Genomic DNA, 17,235 nt, shown 5'->3' with positions numbered 1-17,235 from the left:
TTAAGTCCGGCACATACTGGTTGGCTGGTTTCAATATAGATTCCCGTTTCATGTACTGCTGCTGACTGAAGAAGCAGCAAACCCCAGAAACAACCTTCATGGTGAACTTAAAAAAAAAAAAAACTCACTGAAAAATACTTACACCTACCTATGTAGGGGAAGCTAAAACACAAAGGCAAATTACTTAACTTACTCCAGTTACACAATTCCTCAAACAACCTACTGAATTGGCAAATACCAGACTTGACTTACCGAGTTCAGTGAAACGACTGGGCAAACGCTAATTTTGAAGAACATTATTGACCTCAGAGCTGATGTATTTTCAGCTGAACCTTTATAAGCCCCCAAACCAACCAGAAGTATTTATGTGCTGTGCTTGAAAATTTGCAGAACTTGGTATATATTTTTTTTTTACAGATAAACTTACTTTGAAAATAGCTCACAGACTAAATTTCATTATCAGACCAACCTTCCATTTACAGTTTTGGCTCCTCGCAGGACCACAGAAGTTATCTCAGCATTATTTGGCATTAATAATTTCGTAGTTGTCTAAGCAACACAGTACAGAGAATCACAGGGGAAATTCTAACTATGCAATCAACAGGTGCTAGCTCTTTATCGGGGTTCTTGCTTTGCTTTATTTCTGCACACATATATTTCTATTCACAAATAATATATACTATAGACAATGTTTATTGGTGAAAGAATGCTGTAGGCTATGTGTAACTATGAAATAAACCTAAATGTAAACCTTCTGAATCATGTCTGTCTGTACTGGAAACATCTTCTGTCTATGTGATAGGCTGGAGGGGGTTGTTTTGGGAGGTGTAATACTGCCTTGTTTTAGACAGCTTGTTCCTCTAAATGGATGTTTGCAAGCAAAGGAATAGTGTTAGGTTGCTTTTCTTGCTACTGATGCGAGTCCTCCACTCAGTTAATGCTGGGATGTCGAAGACGACCTCATGCTCTTCATAACGGGGAGGAAGAGCCAAGCATAAAACCTGCTCCCTGCACTGCTCCTGAGCCTGTCCAGCCTAAGATGGACCTGCAGTGTCAGAAGCCAGTTACGAGTTTGTACCATCAAACAACAATCACTTTAGCCTAGCTTTATAGAAAGGAATTTTAATTAGCTAAAAGTTAAATATTGTCATTTGAATGAGGCCCCTCTGAAATCAATAATTATTAGATTCTAAAATAACTAACTGCCTCATTTCTGTAGAGCAGTTAAATATAAGGTACAAGGACATAAGGAGTTAACACACTAACGACACAGTCGTGTCAAAGTGTATTCTATCCCAATGAACAATTTAAGCTATACTGTCATTAATGACTTTTACCTTTGGTGACTTAAATGATAAATAAAGAACACCACCACATTTGTTTAATGCCATCACACTGTTATCTGTGCATAACTCTGCAGTTGTCCCAACTGAAGGAGACAAAATAGTTTGCTGACTTACTGTGGTATTTGCAGTGATCTCAGCTGGGCTTGACTAGTTGGAAGCATCACACAAATAGCTCAGAAGAAGCTATGAACAGCAGAAACGTGAGCTATTAATGGAAGTACTGTGCACTCAGCCACTGCAAGGGCTGTACAGTGTAGTTAGTTACTCACCACGCCATCCAGTAGCACTAACCAACGTTTCTGTAACTCCCTGTGCCTCAAGACCATGCAACCGCACTAACGCAACCAGTAAACGCCCTTAAAGGACACAAACACACTGGCTCTGAATGGTCAGACCTGCTGGGCGGGGTGGTCTAATTTTATGAAAAAAGCCATGATTAGGCAAATGACCTGTTTTGCATATACACCTGGTATTACAGTAAATTTGAAAACCCCGCGATTGTTCTCCATACCTGAAAAGGCACGTAGCATACATACAGCTTAAAAAAAAGCCCAGTTTGCTAATTAGGAAAGACAGATGTCAATACTGTACTGTGCAGCACAGATCAGCTTCTCTAAGGTATGCTCGTTAAAGTATTTTAAGACTTCTGTACACACTACAGAGCTGACTGTCGTAACGACACATTTTACTCACAGATAACATGAAGCAATAGATCCTTATCAAAAAGCTGAATTAGACCAGGAGATGAAGCACAGTGGCTGTGTGAGGCTGGTTTTGATTTAAAACGAGATTTATTTAAGGAGCAAATTTAGTATTTTTTATAGAAAAAGTATTTTATTTTCTGTAGCCTCATGTATTGCCTCTTTCCTGTTGAACTGAAACATTTTTCCCATTTACTCATATCTGTAAATCCTAGTTATCACCCTAATTACAAACTTTAGACAATTTTTCACCTCAATTTCAGGTAGGTCCACTGACACTTCTACATTTTTTCAGAAAGAAATTAGAGAAGTCTAAGACAGCATTTACTTCCTATATTTAGAACAATTTACTTAACTGCCCTATTAAGAATGTCTTTATCGATAGTTTTGCTAAATAAACTCCCACTGCCTAAAGAGATTTGATACCATGCAGAGTTTCTTGTTCTTACACTGAAGAACAGGAGAAAATTGTCTTCTGATTTCTATTAATTACTGACTTTTTCTTCCACACAATCAGTATGCGCTATGGAACACTTTACCTGCCTCAGCTGTAAAATAAAAGCCAAATACAGCCGTGGTTCACAAGTGACTGACACCGCAAGCGTTGTCTGAACAGTCGACACAGGCTTTGAGTTCTACATCAAGGTAACTTACCTTTACCTTGAGAGTACTCTGCTGGTGTTCTGTATTTTCTCTCTCAATGTTATTACGTTTAATTGTGGGGATTTGAAACCTGAAGGAAAAAAAACAAACAACAGATGATGATCAAGACATGAGTAATTTTTAACTGCTCCTGGCTTTTGGCGATTTCTTAGTCTGGTCAGTCAAATGAAAAACCACAGTACGCAAATCTAACATTTTAGAGCCACCCTTCCACGTGTTTGTGAAACTTGCCGCTTGCTCAAGCAACCAAGATGTGCTTATGCATCACATACAGCACTGCAGGAGCAAGCAGAAGAGAAATCAGAACATGGTCAGGAACAGCTGAACTATCTCTATGTTGTGCTCCCAGGCAGGGAACTGCTTTACAGCACACGTCACCTTTCCCACTCCTGGTAGTGTGAAGTGGCATCTTGTCGCAGCTGCTGGGAAAGGTAATTCACCGTATTAGTGTTGCTGTAGGGACAGATTTGGAACAATCTGACAAGCAAAGACTGTTTTCAACAAAACAGCTTCAAAGTCCTCACTGAAAATGTAGCAAAAGACAAGGCATACATAAACTTCACTAAGGAAAGCACAGATGCATGAAAAACGATCATGTCTACTAAAGAGTACCTTGAAAAGAACAGAGATCATGCAACTTCGCAACAATGACAGAAGACATCATTCAGAGTTTTCAGGACAAGTGATAAAATACGATACCACCAACTTTTACCATTCAACACTTAAGTCAGAAGACTTGCAAGGCTTACGGGTGGTGGAAGTCTCTCTCCTTCACTTGCTTCATACCACCGCTTAGGAACTCATCAGCTTTGAAAATGAGTAAGCGGGGCCTGCCTGGAGAGCACTTCATCCCATCCCAAAGGCTTCATCAGTTTGGGTAACAGAAGGCGGTTTGCTGCCAGCTCAGGGGAGGGAGCCAGGCAGGGTAGAAGTACAGACTATAGAGAGCAAGGATCTGCAGAAGTACTGAGATACAAGAATTTTACTGCAATTTGACGTGGTGCACTTTTAAAATCATGACACCTCCATCGTAAAAATAAAACAGCCTAAAACAGCCATCACAAATTCTCTTACATATTTACTAGGAAAGTGCACTGGAAAGAATCTAGGAACTGTGCCTCAAACTGCTGAGGATTCAGGTCAAATTTTATTCTTATATTTCAGAAGATTTAAAATGCCACTTCCTAGTAAAATCTTACATCAAGAATACCAAACAACCACTTGCTTTAACACAGCATTTCAGTTACTGGGGAACACAGTTGTAGGAAAAAAGGGGGGGGGGGGGGGGGGGAAGGTTCTACCTGAGTCTTATCTTCTATTGAATGAATACGTACACAAGATATACAAAAAGATCGTAAATTACTCAAACAACACACACAATGTAAAAGCACTGCATATAATACCAATTCCTCTCGGGTTTTTCTTCATCTAGCAGGCACATTCCTTTATTTTCCCTTCCCTGTCCCCAACTTCTACACCTTTTCATCCACATCCCCCATGTCACACCTGCAGCACATTGCACAGGCCTTTTCTTGTCGATTCCTTTCTCCTTCCATCCATCACGTGATTACTTTTTTTTTTTTTTTTAACCACTAGAACCCTCCTCACAGCTTCAACCCCCTCCTTTGCCTATTCACCATCCAGCTTGGACAGTTACAAGAAGCTTCAACGTCTGCACCTATATAGAAAGATGTCAATTCTGGAAGAAGGAGCAGAAGCACTGGTGGGAATTTCAAACCAGTCCAGCCTCAAGTCATTAACATCTAAGCAGCACTGGGCAGAACCAGCAAAAGGCCAAGTAGAAGCACACACACTCCCAACAGCATCATAAACTACTGAATTTTAAAACCATCGCTCACAAGTCAGACAAACTTATTTTTTTTAAACTATTTGAAATTTAACAACATACGGGTAGCAAATCTCAAGGCTCTCCCTCTCTTTGACAGACCTTGTTTCCTTGTCTTTCTTCTTAGCTAGGTTTCATTGTCCATGCGCTGCCAAGAGAAGAAGAGACAATTACTCTAAAGAAATAAATGTTCGAAATGCTAATGCAATAAGCCAACCAAAGAAAAGCGGTAACTTATCTTAAGACCTCACAAAGGACAAGGCTGCCCGTAACCATCCTGCTAAGTTTAACACCTCCGTTTCTCCACCCAGCCATCACACACAGCAGGGCTCACACACGGAAGACTGCAACTAGTCTGCACCTGCTTCAAGTCCTACATATGTTCCCGTATTCATACAGTAGTTGATAATAACCAACATTTGTAGTTTTTCCAACCACTACTCCCTCCCTCACATCTTGAAAAACATGTTCCTCACAGATTTTAATGCTCCAAAAGGTATGATTTTTTTTTTCCTAATTAAAAAGAAATCTCATTAGACGGACTTACAGACTGTTAAACCTCATTACCAATTTCAACTTCCGTAACACAAAGTTACAGAACTTCATCATTCTATAATACAATGATTCTATAATACAATGATGAAGCTGTAAATGAATAAAACTTTTATCCAGCATATACTTCCTGCTGTATGTATGTTATAAAAAAACTTTTGTGCCCTTTTACAGCAAGAAAAAACTAGATGCAACAGAAAATCTAGGTAACGAACCTCATGCCCCACCGTGTACCATGCTCTTAAGAACAGAAGATACCATTCACCGACTCTGAGCTAAACAAAAAAAACCAAACAACGAGCTTACACTAAGCAACTGTTCATCACACAAAGAATTAACCCACATACTTAATATGTATATGTACGTATGATATGTAAAGGTCAAAGCCTTTCACTGCACTCCTTGGAAGGAACACTACTGTTATCCTCAAACGTGTGTTGTAAAACGTAAACGTTAATATAGGTCACCAGTAAATACCACGTATGAATAATGACAGGTATCAAAACATGATGTGAATGCAATGCCTAAAGGCATTACGTTCAGATTTCATACTGCTGTCTAAAATGACGATTCTCCAGAAATTTGATTTCTGTCATTTCTACCCCCCACATTGTGTTCTGTACCCCATGGACTCTTAAACAATGTGGGATTAAGTCTTTTTACAAAGTTGGCTACAGAAGATGTTTAAAATACTCAAGTACCTGATGATTCTGTCCATCTGTAAGGTGGACAAATGAGCCCGCATGGATGTGTGCTTTGCCACAGTCAGAATGCCATCTTCAGTCTGCTATGAAGAAACTCCTTCAGTCTATGCATTCAATACAACGTTCAGGAATAAAGCATTAAAATTGTCAACAAAACAAAACTTTAATCTCTTAAGATTTTTTTTAATGCTATGGCCTCCTCCTTTGATTGCTGGACATACAAAAAAACAGTACTATAAACAAAAAAAGCAGATAAATAGGTTCATGTCTGCATCATTTCTTAGTACAAAACCTACAAGTTCACTGGCTAAAAGACTGCTGGAAATCCTTGATGAGGAGTTCATTTAAAATTGCACTCTCCTCTTAATTTCTTTAATCTATTACTGATGTCATAATTCAAGTATTCTAATATTCTAAAAGAGAGGGAAATGAAAAAAGCAATTATTTTCAGTATTTCATTTTGCAAGCCGTTCTTGTTACATGGATAAAAAGAAAAAACCTACCTGGCGTTTCCCAAAATATATGAGTAGTTTTATGTTCTCTTTACTTAAAGGAAAAAATTTCAAAGGAACGTCAGTATCACATTTGATAACTATTTTAGAAATAAGCACAAGTACGTTACCTGTAACTTTAAAGGGTTAGTCAAATAAAGCCCCAATACTCTCCCCTCAATAGTCTGATAAATATACCTCAAGTAACCTGTTTACTGGAAATGTTATTACATATTAATTAGTGAATCATGTCATTAGAAATATCAGGCAAGTTTACACAGACTTTCCTAAACACCATAAATGAAAAGCAAACTCCAAAAAAATTGGAGTGCAAGAGATGCATTTTATTGTATGCCCGTTACGATGAGTAACACATTTAGAAATAATAATCCCACATAACAGTGACAATCTTATTTTACAGCGTGTACATCATTTTTTACAGCCACATAAAACACGTATTTTTCTAAGAGATTTCCCAAATTTAACTTTCTGAAGTTTAGAAATATAAAAAAAATTTATTCTCAAGGAACTGATTCTCATCTGGTGCAAAAACAAAATATGAACATTATCTGAAACACAAAGCCACAATATAGCATGAAGTTACAATTTATCATGTGAATAGCGGTGTGCAAACATGAAGCAACTAAAAAAGTAAAAAATACACATTATATGCGTAACATTTATGAACAGGTTTTTCATTAAATAGCCCTAGACCAGCTTGTTATATTAAGCGCCATTTGATTTGCAGCATGCTAACACAAAGCATTGTTTAAAGGGATGCATATTTTAAATGTATACACTGTAAACTGAAGATCCACCTTCAAACTCTAGTGGCAGCATATTTTTCAGGTTAAATACTGCATATATACTTTCTTACAGATTGAAAATGCATGTTTATAGTATGGTATAGATTTTATTAAAGAATTGATTAAAAGGTGAGATTTTATGTCTATATTGAAAATTTCGTATTAGGAGGTAGGACAATAATAGTCATACCTGTTACGAACACTGCCCTCAAGAACTTCTAAGTACTTTGAATTTTAATTAAAAACCCTTACATTTTTCAACTTTGTTTTTAATATTCTTTTTAGAGAAGATTTTAAAGTAGCGAGAAAATAAATCAGTGTCGAGACACAACACTATGAGCTGCATCCATTTTATCCTTTAAAAAAAGTCAAATTCAAAGTTAATTTTGTTATATGTGCCATACTGAACAACATTCAACTGTAGTTTCAGATAAAAAAAGGGAAATTATATACATACACATCTTTAACCCTAGCACCAGAACACCACCTTTGAGATCATAACATAATGCTATATTTTAAACATCATATCCTGCAATAAAATAGGTTAGCAGCTTTGAAAACCATTAAAAAAATTACTTGTTGGACCTAAACTAATAAAGGAAACAAAAACGTTTCCCAATGAAATGTTTGTTTGTTTTTTTTTTTTTAAAAAAAGAAAAAGAAAAAGAAAAAGGGACAACCTCCCAAATTTGACCAATTCTGGAATTTAATTTCCAGGCACAATTTAAAAACATTATGATCAAGTGACTGACTAATACTCTCCTTTCAAAACTGCACAAGAAGTCAGACTCAGTTGCCTTTGCAAACAATTTGTAAATAACCCCACCATACACCTGAACCCTTTTCATATCGGAGACAAATGCTGTTACTGACAAATGGATAACACAATCATCTTCTTCATTTTGTCTTCTATAGCTTAACAATGTGTAATACTATTAATTTGAAGACATTCATTCATCTTTCTGCAAATTTAAGACATTCATCCATCTTTCTGCATTCTATAGTGCTCTTTAGGTTCTGATAAGCAACAATCATAGGGCTATGAGATCCCCTGTCAACCCTAATACTTTTAAGACTTTTAATACAAAGAATGTAAAGTTATGATTTAATATCAAGCTTTGAAACCAGGAGAAACAGTTCATGAGATTTTTTTTTTTTCCCCAATTAGCATATCACAGTTTCTAAATTGCTTCCTTCTTGAGATCATATATTACATTATGGCCTCTTTGTGGTGCCTCATTATATGCTGATTTTTTTCAGATGGTCTACGGAATCCCTTTTTGCAATACTCACACCTATGTGGATAGTCTTTTGTGTGTATTGATATTACATGTCGTTTAAAGCCTGACGCATCCGTAGTGCTATAGTCACAATACTGGCATTGATAAACTTTTCTTCCACTGTGGGTCTTCATGTGCTTCTTAAGTTCATTTTGCTGCCTAAATCCTCTTTTACATCTTTTGCATTTAAAAGGCAGGTCCTTGGTGTGAACTGAGAGGATATGCCCACTAAGTACAAAAGGATCTGATGTTTTAAAGTCACAGTGTCTACACTGATGTATCTTTTTACCTTTATGGGTTTCACTATGCTTTTTGAGCTCAGATGGACGATGGAAGCCTTTTTCACATACCTCGCATTTGTGGGGAAAATCCTTTGTGTGAACTGAAATAATGTGTCGTTTCAGGTCACTTGAATTGGTGCTCTTATGGTCACAATGTGGACACTGATGAGTCTTATGCCCTTGAAATAATTCTGTGTGCTGCTGCAGTTCTTTTTCATCTGTAAACGCCTGGGGACAGTGCTCACATTTAAATGGCAAATCAGTCCCGTGTTTGGTTTTGATGTGAGTTTTCAGATTGGACTGATCAGCACACCTGAAGACACAGTGCTGACACTGGTATGGCTTTTCCCCAGTGTGGGTCCTCATATGCTTTTTCAGCTCTGATGGGTGACGGAATCCTTTCCCACACTCCACACATACATGAGGGAAGTTCTTACTGTGAACTGCAAGTAGATGTCTATTGAGGAGTCCCTGCTCTGCAGTTTCATAGTCACAGTATTTGCACTTGTGTAGCTTAGGCTCCTTGTCCCTCAGTATTAGTTTATTAGAACTCAATGGGCTTGCTTCTCTGTATCTTCTTGTATATTCTGTAAACTCATGGGTTTTATCAACTTTATTTATAAGTTTATGGCTTTCCAGATGATTGTGGAAACTTACTTTTTTATTAGTTGTAAAGTCACAGTCTGTACACTGGTATTTCTTCTTAATCATATGATCTGGATGATTCTTCATATGCCTTTTCAAGAATCCTCTGGATTTAAATTTTTTCCCACAAATATGACAAGGGTAAACTGTTAAGGGCTGTCCATCAGGACCTATTATAACAGCTGTTTTTAAACAAACAAAAACAAGTTATGAAGGAAACAAGTTTACTGATTAAGTTTTAAATCAGCCAGCTGCTGTTCAGATTTCATGCACTTACACTTGCAGCAGAGAATGGTTCAGTAGTTTAAAAACAACCAATCCACAGGACCTATAGTTTATATGGTTTTGTTTTAGAAACTGCTCAAACAGATCAGTAATGTCATATCTGCAGCGAACATATCCATGATTACTTTCTAATAGCTTGCAAAATTCAAATGAATTGCATCAGCCCTAAGTGTACTGATTCTGAATAGCAAAAATTACTACATTTTCTATGCACAGAATTGGAGGGGGGAAGGACACAGGAAATACGCAAATCATCACTTCTATTTTTTGATTCTGCACCAGCTTGAAAAAAAAAAAAGGAATAGTACAGGAGTAAGTGCCACTCCATGACAATACGCATAACCATACAGTGTTTACCTGTTTGCCATTGCCTGGCCTCTCCTCTCCTCCTTTTCTTGGTTTTTTGTTTTAGCACTCTATTAGTGCTAATGCTATCACAAATCTGCAGGTATTGTGTTGCATTACCGTTTTTGTTTTCTAATCGTGTATCCAAGTTATTTCCTAGAAACAAAAATTAGACACCATAAAAAACCTTAAATAACTTTTTTCTTTGGGACTGATGACTGGAATTGCACAGCAGCATATCTACTCTTTTAAAAAAAAAATACTGCCCACTCCTTTACCATGAATGTTACAAAAAGAGTGCCAATATAAAGCACTATCTGTCTTTCCTAGCAAAAGTCAAGAATATAATTGTCTAAACATTGATTAATTTTCAAGTATATTCCTTGATTTCTCATACTTCTGAAGACAATTAATTTCTTATGAGTTATGCTGGTTGTTTCCTTTTATTTAACTTGGTTTTACTTCTTAACAACTGCATTATCTCTTTTCTGACTACAAAACTGTATTAAATAACCTGGCAGATCCTCCCGACTTCCCCACCCACTCTGAAGGCCTACAACACATCTGGAATTGTTTTGATTTCAAAAGAGCAGAGAAAGACTGTGGAGTCTTTCAACATATACTTTATGGATAATTTTTTGCATTCACTGATTAGGAGAACTGACACATAAATGTAGATATTTTCAAAGACAGCAAGTTAGTTTTAACACTACACTAAGCACAGTTACATGTTCTTACCTGTCGCTTGACCATCTTCGTATCTTCTGGGTAGCCTTCTTTCATCTCCTGCAGAAAATGGTATTTTAGTCATTATAAATTAAAATTCTTTTTAAAGACAATGGCTTTGAAAGTTTGATAATGACAGAAAACTAAACTATCCAGAGACGTGCAGTTCACAATCAGTTCAGAATTTTGTAATCATGAGCCCCAGGAAATAAAATCACATCTTTGTGAACAGTTAATATCCACTAAAGCTGTGTTTGCATTCTTACCATGCTGACTGTCTTTCCTGCTTCTTATAATTAATATGCTTGTTTCTGCAAACTTTTAACCTCATAAATAACCTCAGACACCAATCCAGAAACGAGGTTATCAGAAATCCACAATGTTCTTGAGATCGAAGTACTTTATCTTTCTGGAGTAGAACTAGGCAGATAGGAAGACTTACACCTTATCAGCCGCTCAGCACTCATCTATATGAGGCACTACAAAGTTCTGGGAGGTGGAGAAATAATACCTTAAGAGTGTATTCCTCATTTTGGATTGAAAGTGTTTACTGTTATGTGCCAAGGCACTTTATCGGCCCAACTACTGTGCTCAAAAATATTACACCAACGAATTTTAACTAGTTCTAACATAAACCATGGATGACCTCACACTTTCTTAATATACATCTAACATGCCAAAATCTGAGAAAAGAATAAATATGAAATAAAAGAACTTTCAGAATTCACAATAAACCCTGATAAGACACTTCTATTAGTTGAAGCATGGCTGCAGAGAACAAATCACCTCTTTTTTTTTGGTTCTAATCTGAAGGACTAACACGCTTAAAACCAGTATATAAACTGAAATTATTAGGAACATGTTTACACACTTATTGCTACTATTCCCTTTTTAAAGTTATTTCCCCTTCCTCCTAGGTAATGTAAAATACTTTAGGCTATTCTTGTTTTTGTAAAATCTTCAACAGCCAACGTAAACAACGACTAAAGCCCACGCATTCTGTACATCTGTACTGGAATCAAGAACAAGTATAAAAATTCTCCTAACAGCTTTCCTTTCTACTTCATAAAAACATATAGCAATCCATTCATTTTATGCAAGACAATTAACTACTAAAGCAATCGGAAACTGTTTTGATAGGCCAGCATAGGAAAAAAAACCCAGCAATGTAAAAATTGAGTTGTTTTCTTCATATTGAACTGCAAAAAAAACTAAGGACCTTATGTGTAAAAGGTCATGAATGATGTCAAAATAGTTTTTCACATCATTTAATCAACTCTGACACTGCTAAAAAAACGAGAAGGAGCTGTTTCCAACCCACTAGGGAAAGGTGAGAGATTATCATCACACTTGCACTGAGATTCTGGAAGATAGATTAGGGAGAAAATAATGGAAGGGATATTCAGAAAATAAGTATACAGATTCCTACCGTAAGCAGCAGCCCAAGCAACAGGGACAAAAGTTTTATTCACGCCAGAGTCTTCAAGCTGCGTGTCCGGAAGCGATGTAGCTTCTTCTTCACCTACAATAACTTCCATATAAACTTCATCTGCTATTTCAGCACAGCCTGGATTAAAGGAGAAGAATAAATCTTTAATTTTATTCTGCTCATCCGAAATTTTCCTTCATTTAATTTGCTCTCCAATTGATACCCGTTGTAAATTACTTTTCTTCTTTTGTCATTTAGAACCACCCCTTCCCTTAGGGGATCATTGTTTATTCAGACAATCCTTAAAGAGAGAAAACACGTATCAATAAATGCAAAATAAATACCAACATAAATTCAAATATACAAACTTATAAACCTGTAACTGATGAAATTTATTTGCCACTTTGCCAGAAAGCTGTTTAAACAAGGCAATTCACAGTAGGAAAACAGAAAAATAAGAAATTCGACTAACCTCATTAACTTCATCCACGGACATGTTAAATTTAATATAAATAATGAAATGACTGCACACAGCATGCACAAAGTGCATTTATCCACATCACTTTAAAACAATTATAGCCTGCTCTTTATTTTTAGGGAAGAGGAGCTTAGTTTTCTACTACTTCAGGCTGAAGAATCCTTCAGAAAAATTAAAAGTCCTTGAGAATGATGTTTATACTGTTGTATAAAACAGCATGAGAAACAAAAATGTTTCTTATTATGCTTACTAATATCTTCATCTTCCTGAGAAGAGTCCTTAACAGCCATGTAAACCATTTTTTCTCGCTGCATTCTACCAACACCTCCTTGTTCAATTACTCCAGCTACAGAATGTCCATTGTGAAAGTCACTCTCTGTGACAATTTCTGTCCCACCTTTAACAAAAAGAAGTTAAACACATTAAGTAAATGTAAAAAAACTCACTATTAAGATTAATTTCAGATTTAAGTATTTTTTTCTTATTTACAAAGCTATTTTGTAAAACAAGTAAATGTTTTCACATCCATGTCTGTCATAAAATCATGCAAGTTTGATACTTACAGGTAGATAAGAAAAAAGTTCAATCAGTGTCTCCTGATAAATTCGAGACTGAACAACTACTACCCAAAGCATCAAGAGCCTTTTATGCATGCTAGCAGTGAACTTAGGTGTGACTGGAAACACACACCTGCCCGGGCCCACCAAAAGAATTACTGTAATTCTCATCTTGCCCAGAACACAGCCTTTAAATTCTCTCTTGAGATGCAAACAGCTAATTCTTATCTCCCTCTCCCAAAATCCTGTTTACCCACCTTTGCAGAAACTGATTCTTAGGTAATTTTTCCTACAAAGATTCTAATGTGTATTTCCCAGACTTATTACACAAGATTGAGGAGTAACTTACACTGCGGTCACACTTCTCAAACCATGATAGAGCAACTGCTACTGCCAACTATTTCAACAGCAAGAACATTATCTAGAACAGACAGGCTACCAGGGATGTAAGGTGCTGCACCGAATCCATGGAGACAACACAATCTGAAGAGTAACAGTTGGAAAGAAGGAAATGAGAAGAACTGCCCACAGGGTCACGCTCCGAGTGGCTAACAAGCTTTGGCCCACTAACTTACTTGAACAGAGGCAAAAGAACAAGTTCCAACCTGGAACTTGATATTGATGTTTGATTCAGAGAGAGGTGGCAGAAAAATACTGATGCTTAGTCTTCCATGCATCTCAGGGACTGAACAGTGAGTAGAGAAGCTGCAGACCATGGCAGAACAAGCTAACATCAGGTATACCAAGAGTTCTTGTTCACTACCATGAGTGGTCCTGATGGAAAATGCTCAGCTAGGTCTGAACCCAAATCAAATTGTGGGAAAGTAATGGAAGATTGGTGAGGAGGACTGTAAACACATTCAAGTGACTTGCAGCTAGGGTGTAGAAAAATATGTATATCATACTAATCATTGTTTAGTCCCGTGTGCTTGACAAGTAGAACATCTGTGTTCAGATCACACAGGCCTGTGATAGACTCAACAGCACCCTATCAAACATGCCTGGGATTCCTGCCCTGCCATGGGAAAGATCAACGCATAGTGGTAAACTACGCCTGCATGAATCCCTGAAATACAGATGAAAACAGCAGGTTTCGTAGCTCTCTAGCAAGGACCGAGCTCTGTGATGCCTGAGTTCCTGCTTGTGTGCCTCTGCCTGAGTGCTGCTTCAGGGATCCCTCGGTTTGCAAGACAACAAAAAAAATTTACTCTTTACTTGCATTTCATCCGTGGTTTTGTAGTTGTTCCTGCATCCTGCCTGTGTCAGCTCATGCACAAATACATTGACCCATCACTCCCTGTAAGTGTTTTGTAAATGGAAGGCTTGGCTAAACATCCTTGCCACCCAAGCCCATTTTTAAAATTTTTGTCAAGAGCGGCTTTGCCATGACATTTATCCAAGTAACTAGACTGCAATGCAAATGGATGACACGTACGAACAGCTCTCCACCCCGCACCATGTATGAAAAGATCAAGAGACTACTGCTAATGGGTAAATCTGAATCTTGGATATTCTTTGTGAAGACTGTTATCTCAGTTTCTTTATTCCTTAATGCTGAGCAGCAAACACACATTATCAACACAATCAGCTCTTTCCAAGGGGAAGTACTCAGCAGTAATGAACAGGGTAATTTGCCAAGACTACCTTATGGCTGTATCGGAAGCACTGAGAGTAGCTCACAAGAACATCCCTGCTGCAAATTAGTTTTCAGCTATAAGAGATTCCGATTCTTCCTGCTGCTGCATTAGCAGTCTGTCCCTTAAGACTGACAACCTATCCCCAGAAGAAGAAACCGTATTTCAAGAACAGGGCCCGGCAATTCATGTAGGAACCGGCAGACGAAACAGATGTCACGATAGATAAGGGATGTTAACGTGCTGCTTCTCTAGATTCCCTCCCTGTAGTCTTAACAAGCACATGGTCTTCACAACCTCTTTCTCATACTTGAAAGGAATTAAGGATCAAATACTGAAAATCCCAGGGCGTTAACAGAAATACTAACCTTCAGCCGAATCAGATACTGTCTATTCAAAATGGGATAGCAAAATATGTAAAGCTAATTGGCAATCTTGTGAAGAACTTGATTAATAGGCTCCAAAATCTACACTGTATCACCCTGCAAAAGATACCAAGCAACTCAAAAGACAGCCTTAGCTAATTCTGAACACACCCTGAGAGAGAAAACCAGAGACAACCGCACGATTGGCTAGCAGTTTGATCATCCCAGGAACAATCCTCTTCTGCCATTAACTTGAGCTGAAAAGAAGACTTGTTTCTCAGAGAAGAAAAATAAAGGCAATCATACAGCAAAAATTTCTTGAAGTAACAGTTCAAGCTACTTGAAAAACAGTGCCAGGGTAGTTACTAATTGGAGGATTTTTCTGATCTAATCCATAGTTCTGTCTAGTCTGAGCTTTTTCACAGCATAAGCCAGGCCAATGCTACCAGCCTATGGGAGACGAACTCCCTCCTCCACTCCAGAAGAAGAGTCAGGCTGATTTGTCCTGTGAATGGCTCTGGGGCTCCAGGCTAGACACGGTCCAGTAAGGCAGAGTTTCAGTACCTAAATGCAAAGCGTAAAGTGGAATGAGGCAGAGGTTTCAGCTTTGAGAACAACCGTAAGGGGGACTCTGCTTTTACAAGTTACGAAGAACAGAACATGGGTTAGCTGTACCTCTACTTGCAAAGCACCTGGAAGTGCTGGATCTATCCTTTGAAAAAGAGAACTGCAGAGCAATTCTGAGTTTCTTGGTTAGGTTTGGAAATAACTGTATGCCTAAAGCCCCAGCAATCTTCCCCTCTGCATGAACGCCACCAAAGACTGTTCAATGACAGGAATCTACTCTAGGGGCTTTTCTGTACTGACACAGTCTTGCACGTCAGAGAAAAGCAGCAGCTGAAAAACAGCTGCAGACACCCAACCACTTCTACATTTGGGCTTTGGTTGCCTGAAAATAAATACTGCTAATCAAAAGAGAACTCGAGACTACTATACACCCAGTATTTACTGCATATGGACAGCCTCCACAAATGTCACATTCCACAAAACATTCCAGTCAGTGGATTACATGAAATTAAGAACAAACAAAAAGACCTTGAAATACTTCAAATTACTGGAAGTATATGTAGAATTGAAAAGGTACCTATTTCGACATCATCTTCAGCTTCAGCTTTAAATATGTACACTTTGATAACTTCTGAACCAAAACTGTCATCTTTAGCAACATCATCATTTGTCACCTCGGTACTGATTTTCAAAGGAGTGCTTCCTATATGGTCCAATTTTTCTCCAACATCATCCACTGTAAAGATAAGAGAATAATAATGAGGTTCAAACACATTTTTTAGAAGTCGAAGTAATCAGCAGCATGATGTTCTCCACTATTATCCCCATGCATAGTAAAGGTTCGTATTCATAAATGGCCTTCACAAAACAGTTCATCTCAAGATACTTAAAACAGATTCCAGAAGTTTAGTACCCATTTTATGCAACTCAGGAAACATACTAAGAATTACAGAATGAAGAACACAAGAGAGAGCTTGTCATCAAAGAGAACGTGGTAATTGGTTATGTCTGAAACTACTACACTTAGAAAGCAAAAATGCATCAATAAGTAAAATTAAACATCTATCCAAAAATGTTAAAAATTAACCCAGAATTGCCTGTTACAGTCTAAGAGTCCTCAAAAAAGTTTCACTACTCTAAGATACTGGTGACTAAAATTTAGTAGCTGAAACTCTTATGAAGAGTGATGACTTGGAGTATATTCGCAGTAAAAGAAGTGTGCATCAAAAATTTGACTACATCTTCACCTAAAATAAATTATTATTTTATCCACTTCTTCACTTGAAAACATATATATTAATGAAGATTAGTGTATAATATAGAGCTGATCAAAAGATGCAGTGACAATAAATTCAAATACTACTATGTGAAATTGACTTCTGATTCTTTATGTGTGCAACTTAGTCATTGATTATTTGGTCTACATATTCAAAATGCTCATTTTATCTATACAACAACAATTACATTCAAACTATTAAAAGTCTAGAAGTAACACTACTTTGGTAAAAAGGGTATCCACACAGATATCTATATC

At 37.3% G+C, this 17,235-nt stretch overlaps 1 protein-coding gene across 10 annotated transcripts in view; it reads right to left on the bottom strand.

Annotated features, from left to right (window-relative positions):
- ZNF711 (zinc finger protein 711) overlaps positions 1-17,235 on the bottom strand; it is a 45,704-nt gene that overhangs the window by 13,250 nt on the left and 15,219 nt on the right. For 6 of the 10 annotated variants that reach the window (XR_014269526.1, XR_014269527.1, XR_014269530.1 and 3 more), the window contains exons 4-12: positions 16,279-16,437; positions 12,829-12,975; positions 12,101-12,238; positions 10,684-10,731; positions 9,958-10,101; positions 8,740-9,497; positions 5,810-5,916; positions 4,659-4,704; positions 2,702-2,780 (exon numbers count right to left, since the gene is read on the bottom strand). Coding sequence is in view for 2 of the 10 variants with exons in the window: in XM_082488122.1 (XP_082344248.1) it covers positions 8,320-9,497; positions 9,958-10,101; positions 10,684-10,731; positions 12,101-12,238; positions 12,829-12,975; positions 16,279-16,437 (1,814 nt within the window). In the remaining 8 variants the exon portion in view is untranslated. Of the gene's footprint in view, positions 1-2,701; positions 2,781-4,619; positions 4,705-5,323; positions 5,384-5,809; positions 5,917-6,637; positions 9,498-9,957; positions 10,102-10,683; positions 10,732-12,100; positions 12,239-12,828; positions 12,976-16,278; positions 16,438-17,235 lie in introns of those variants that run through there. The other 4 variants (XR_014269528.1, XR_014269529.1, XM_082488122.1 and 1 more) reach the window with 4 other exon arrangements.

The sequence above is a fragment of the Vanellus vanellus genome (genome assembly GCF_965231255.1).
Source record: "Vanellus vanellus genome assembly, chromosome: 10".
Taxonomy (NCBI): Eukaryota; Metazoa; Chordata; class Aves; order Charadriiformes; family Charadriidae; genus Vanellus; species Vanellus vanellus.
This window is presented reverse-complemented; position numbering and strand designations above follow the sequence as displayed.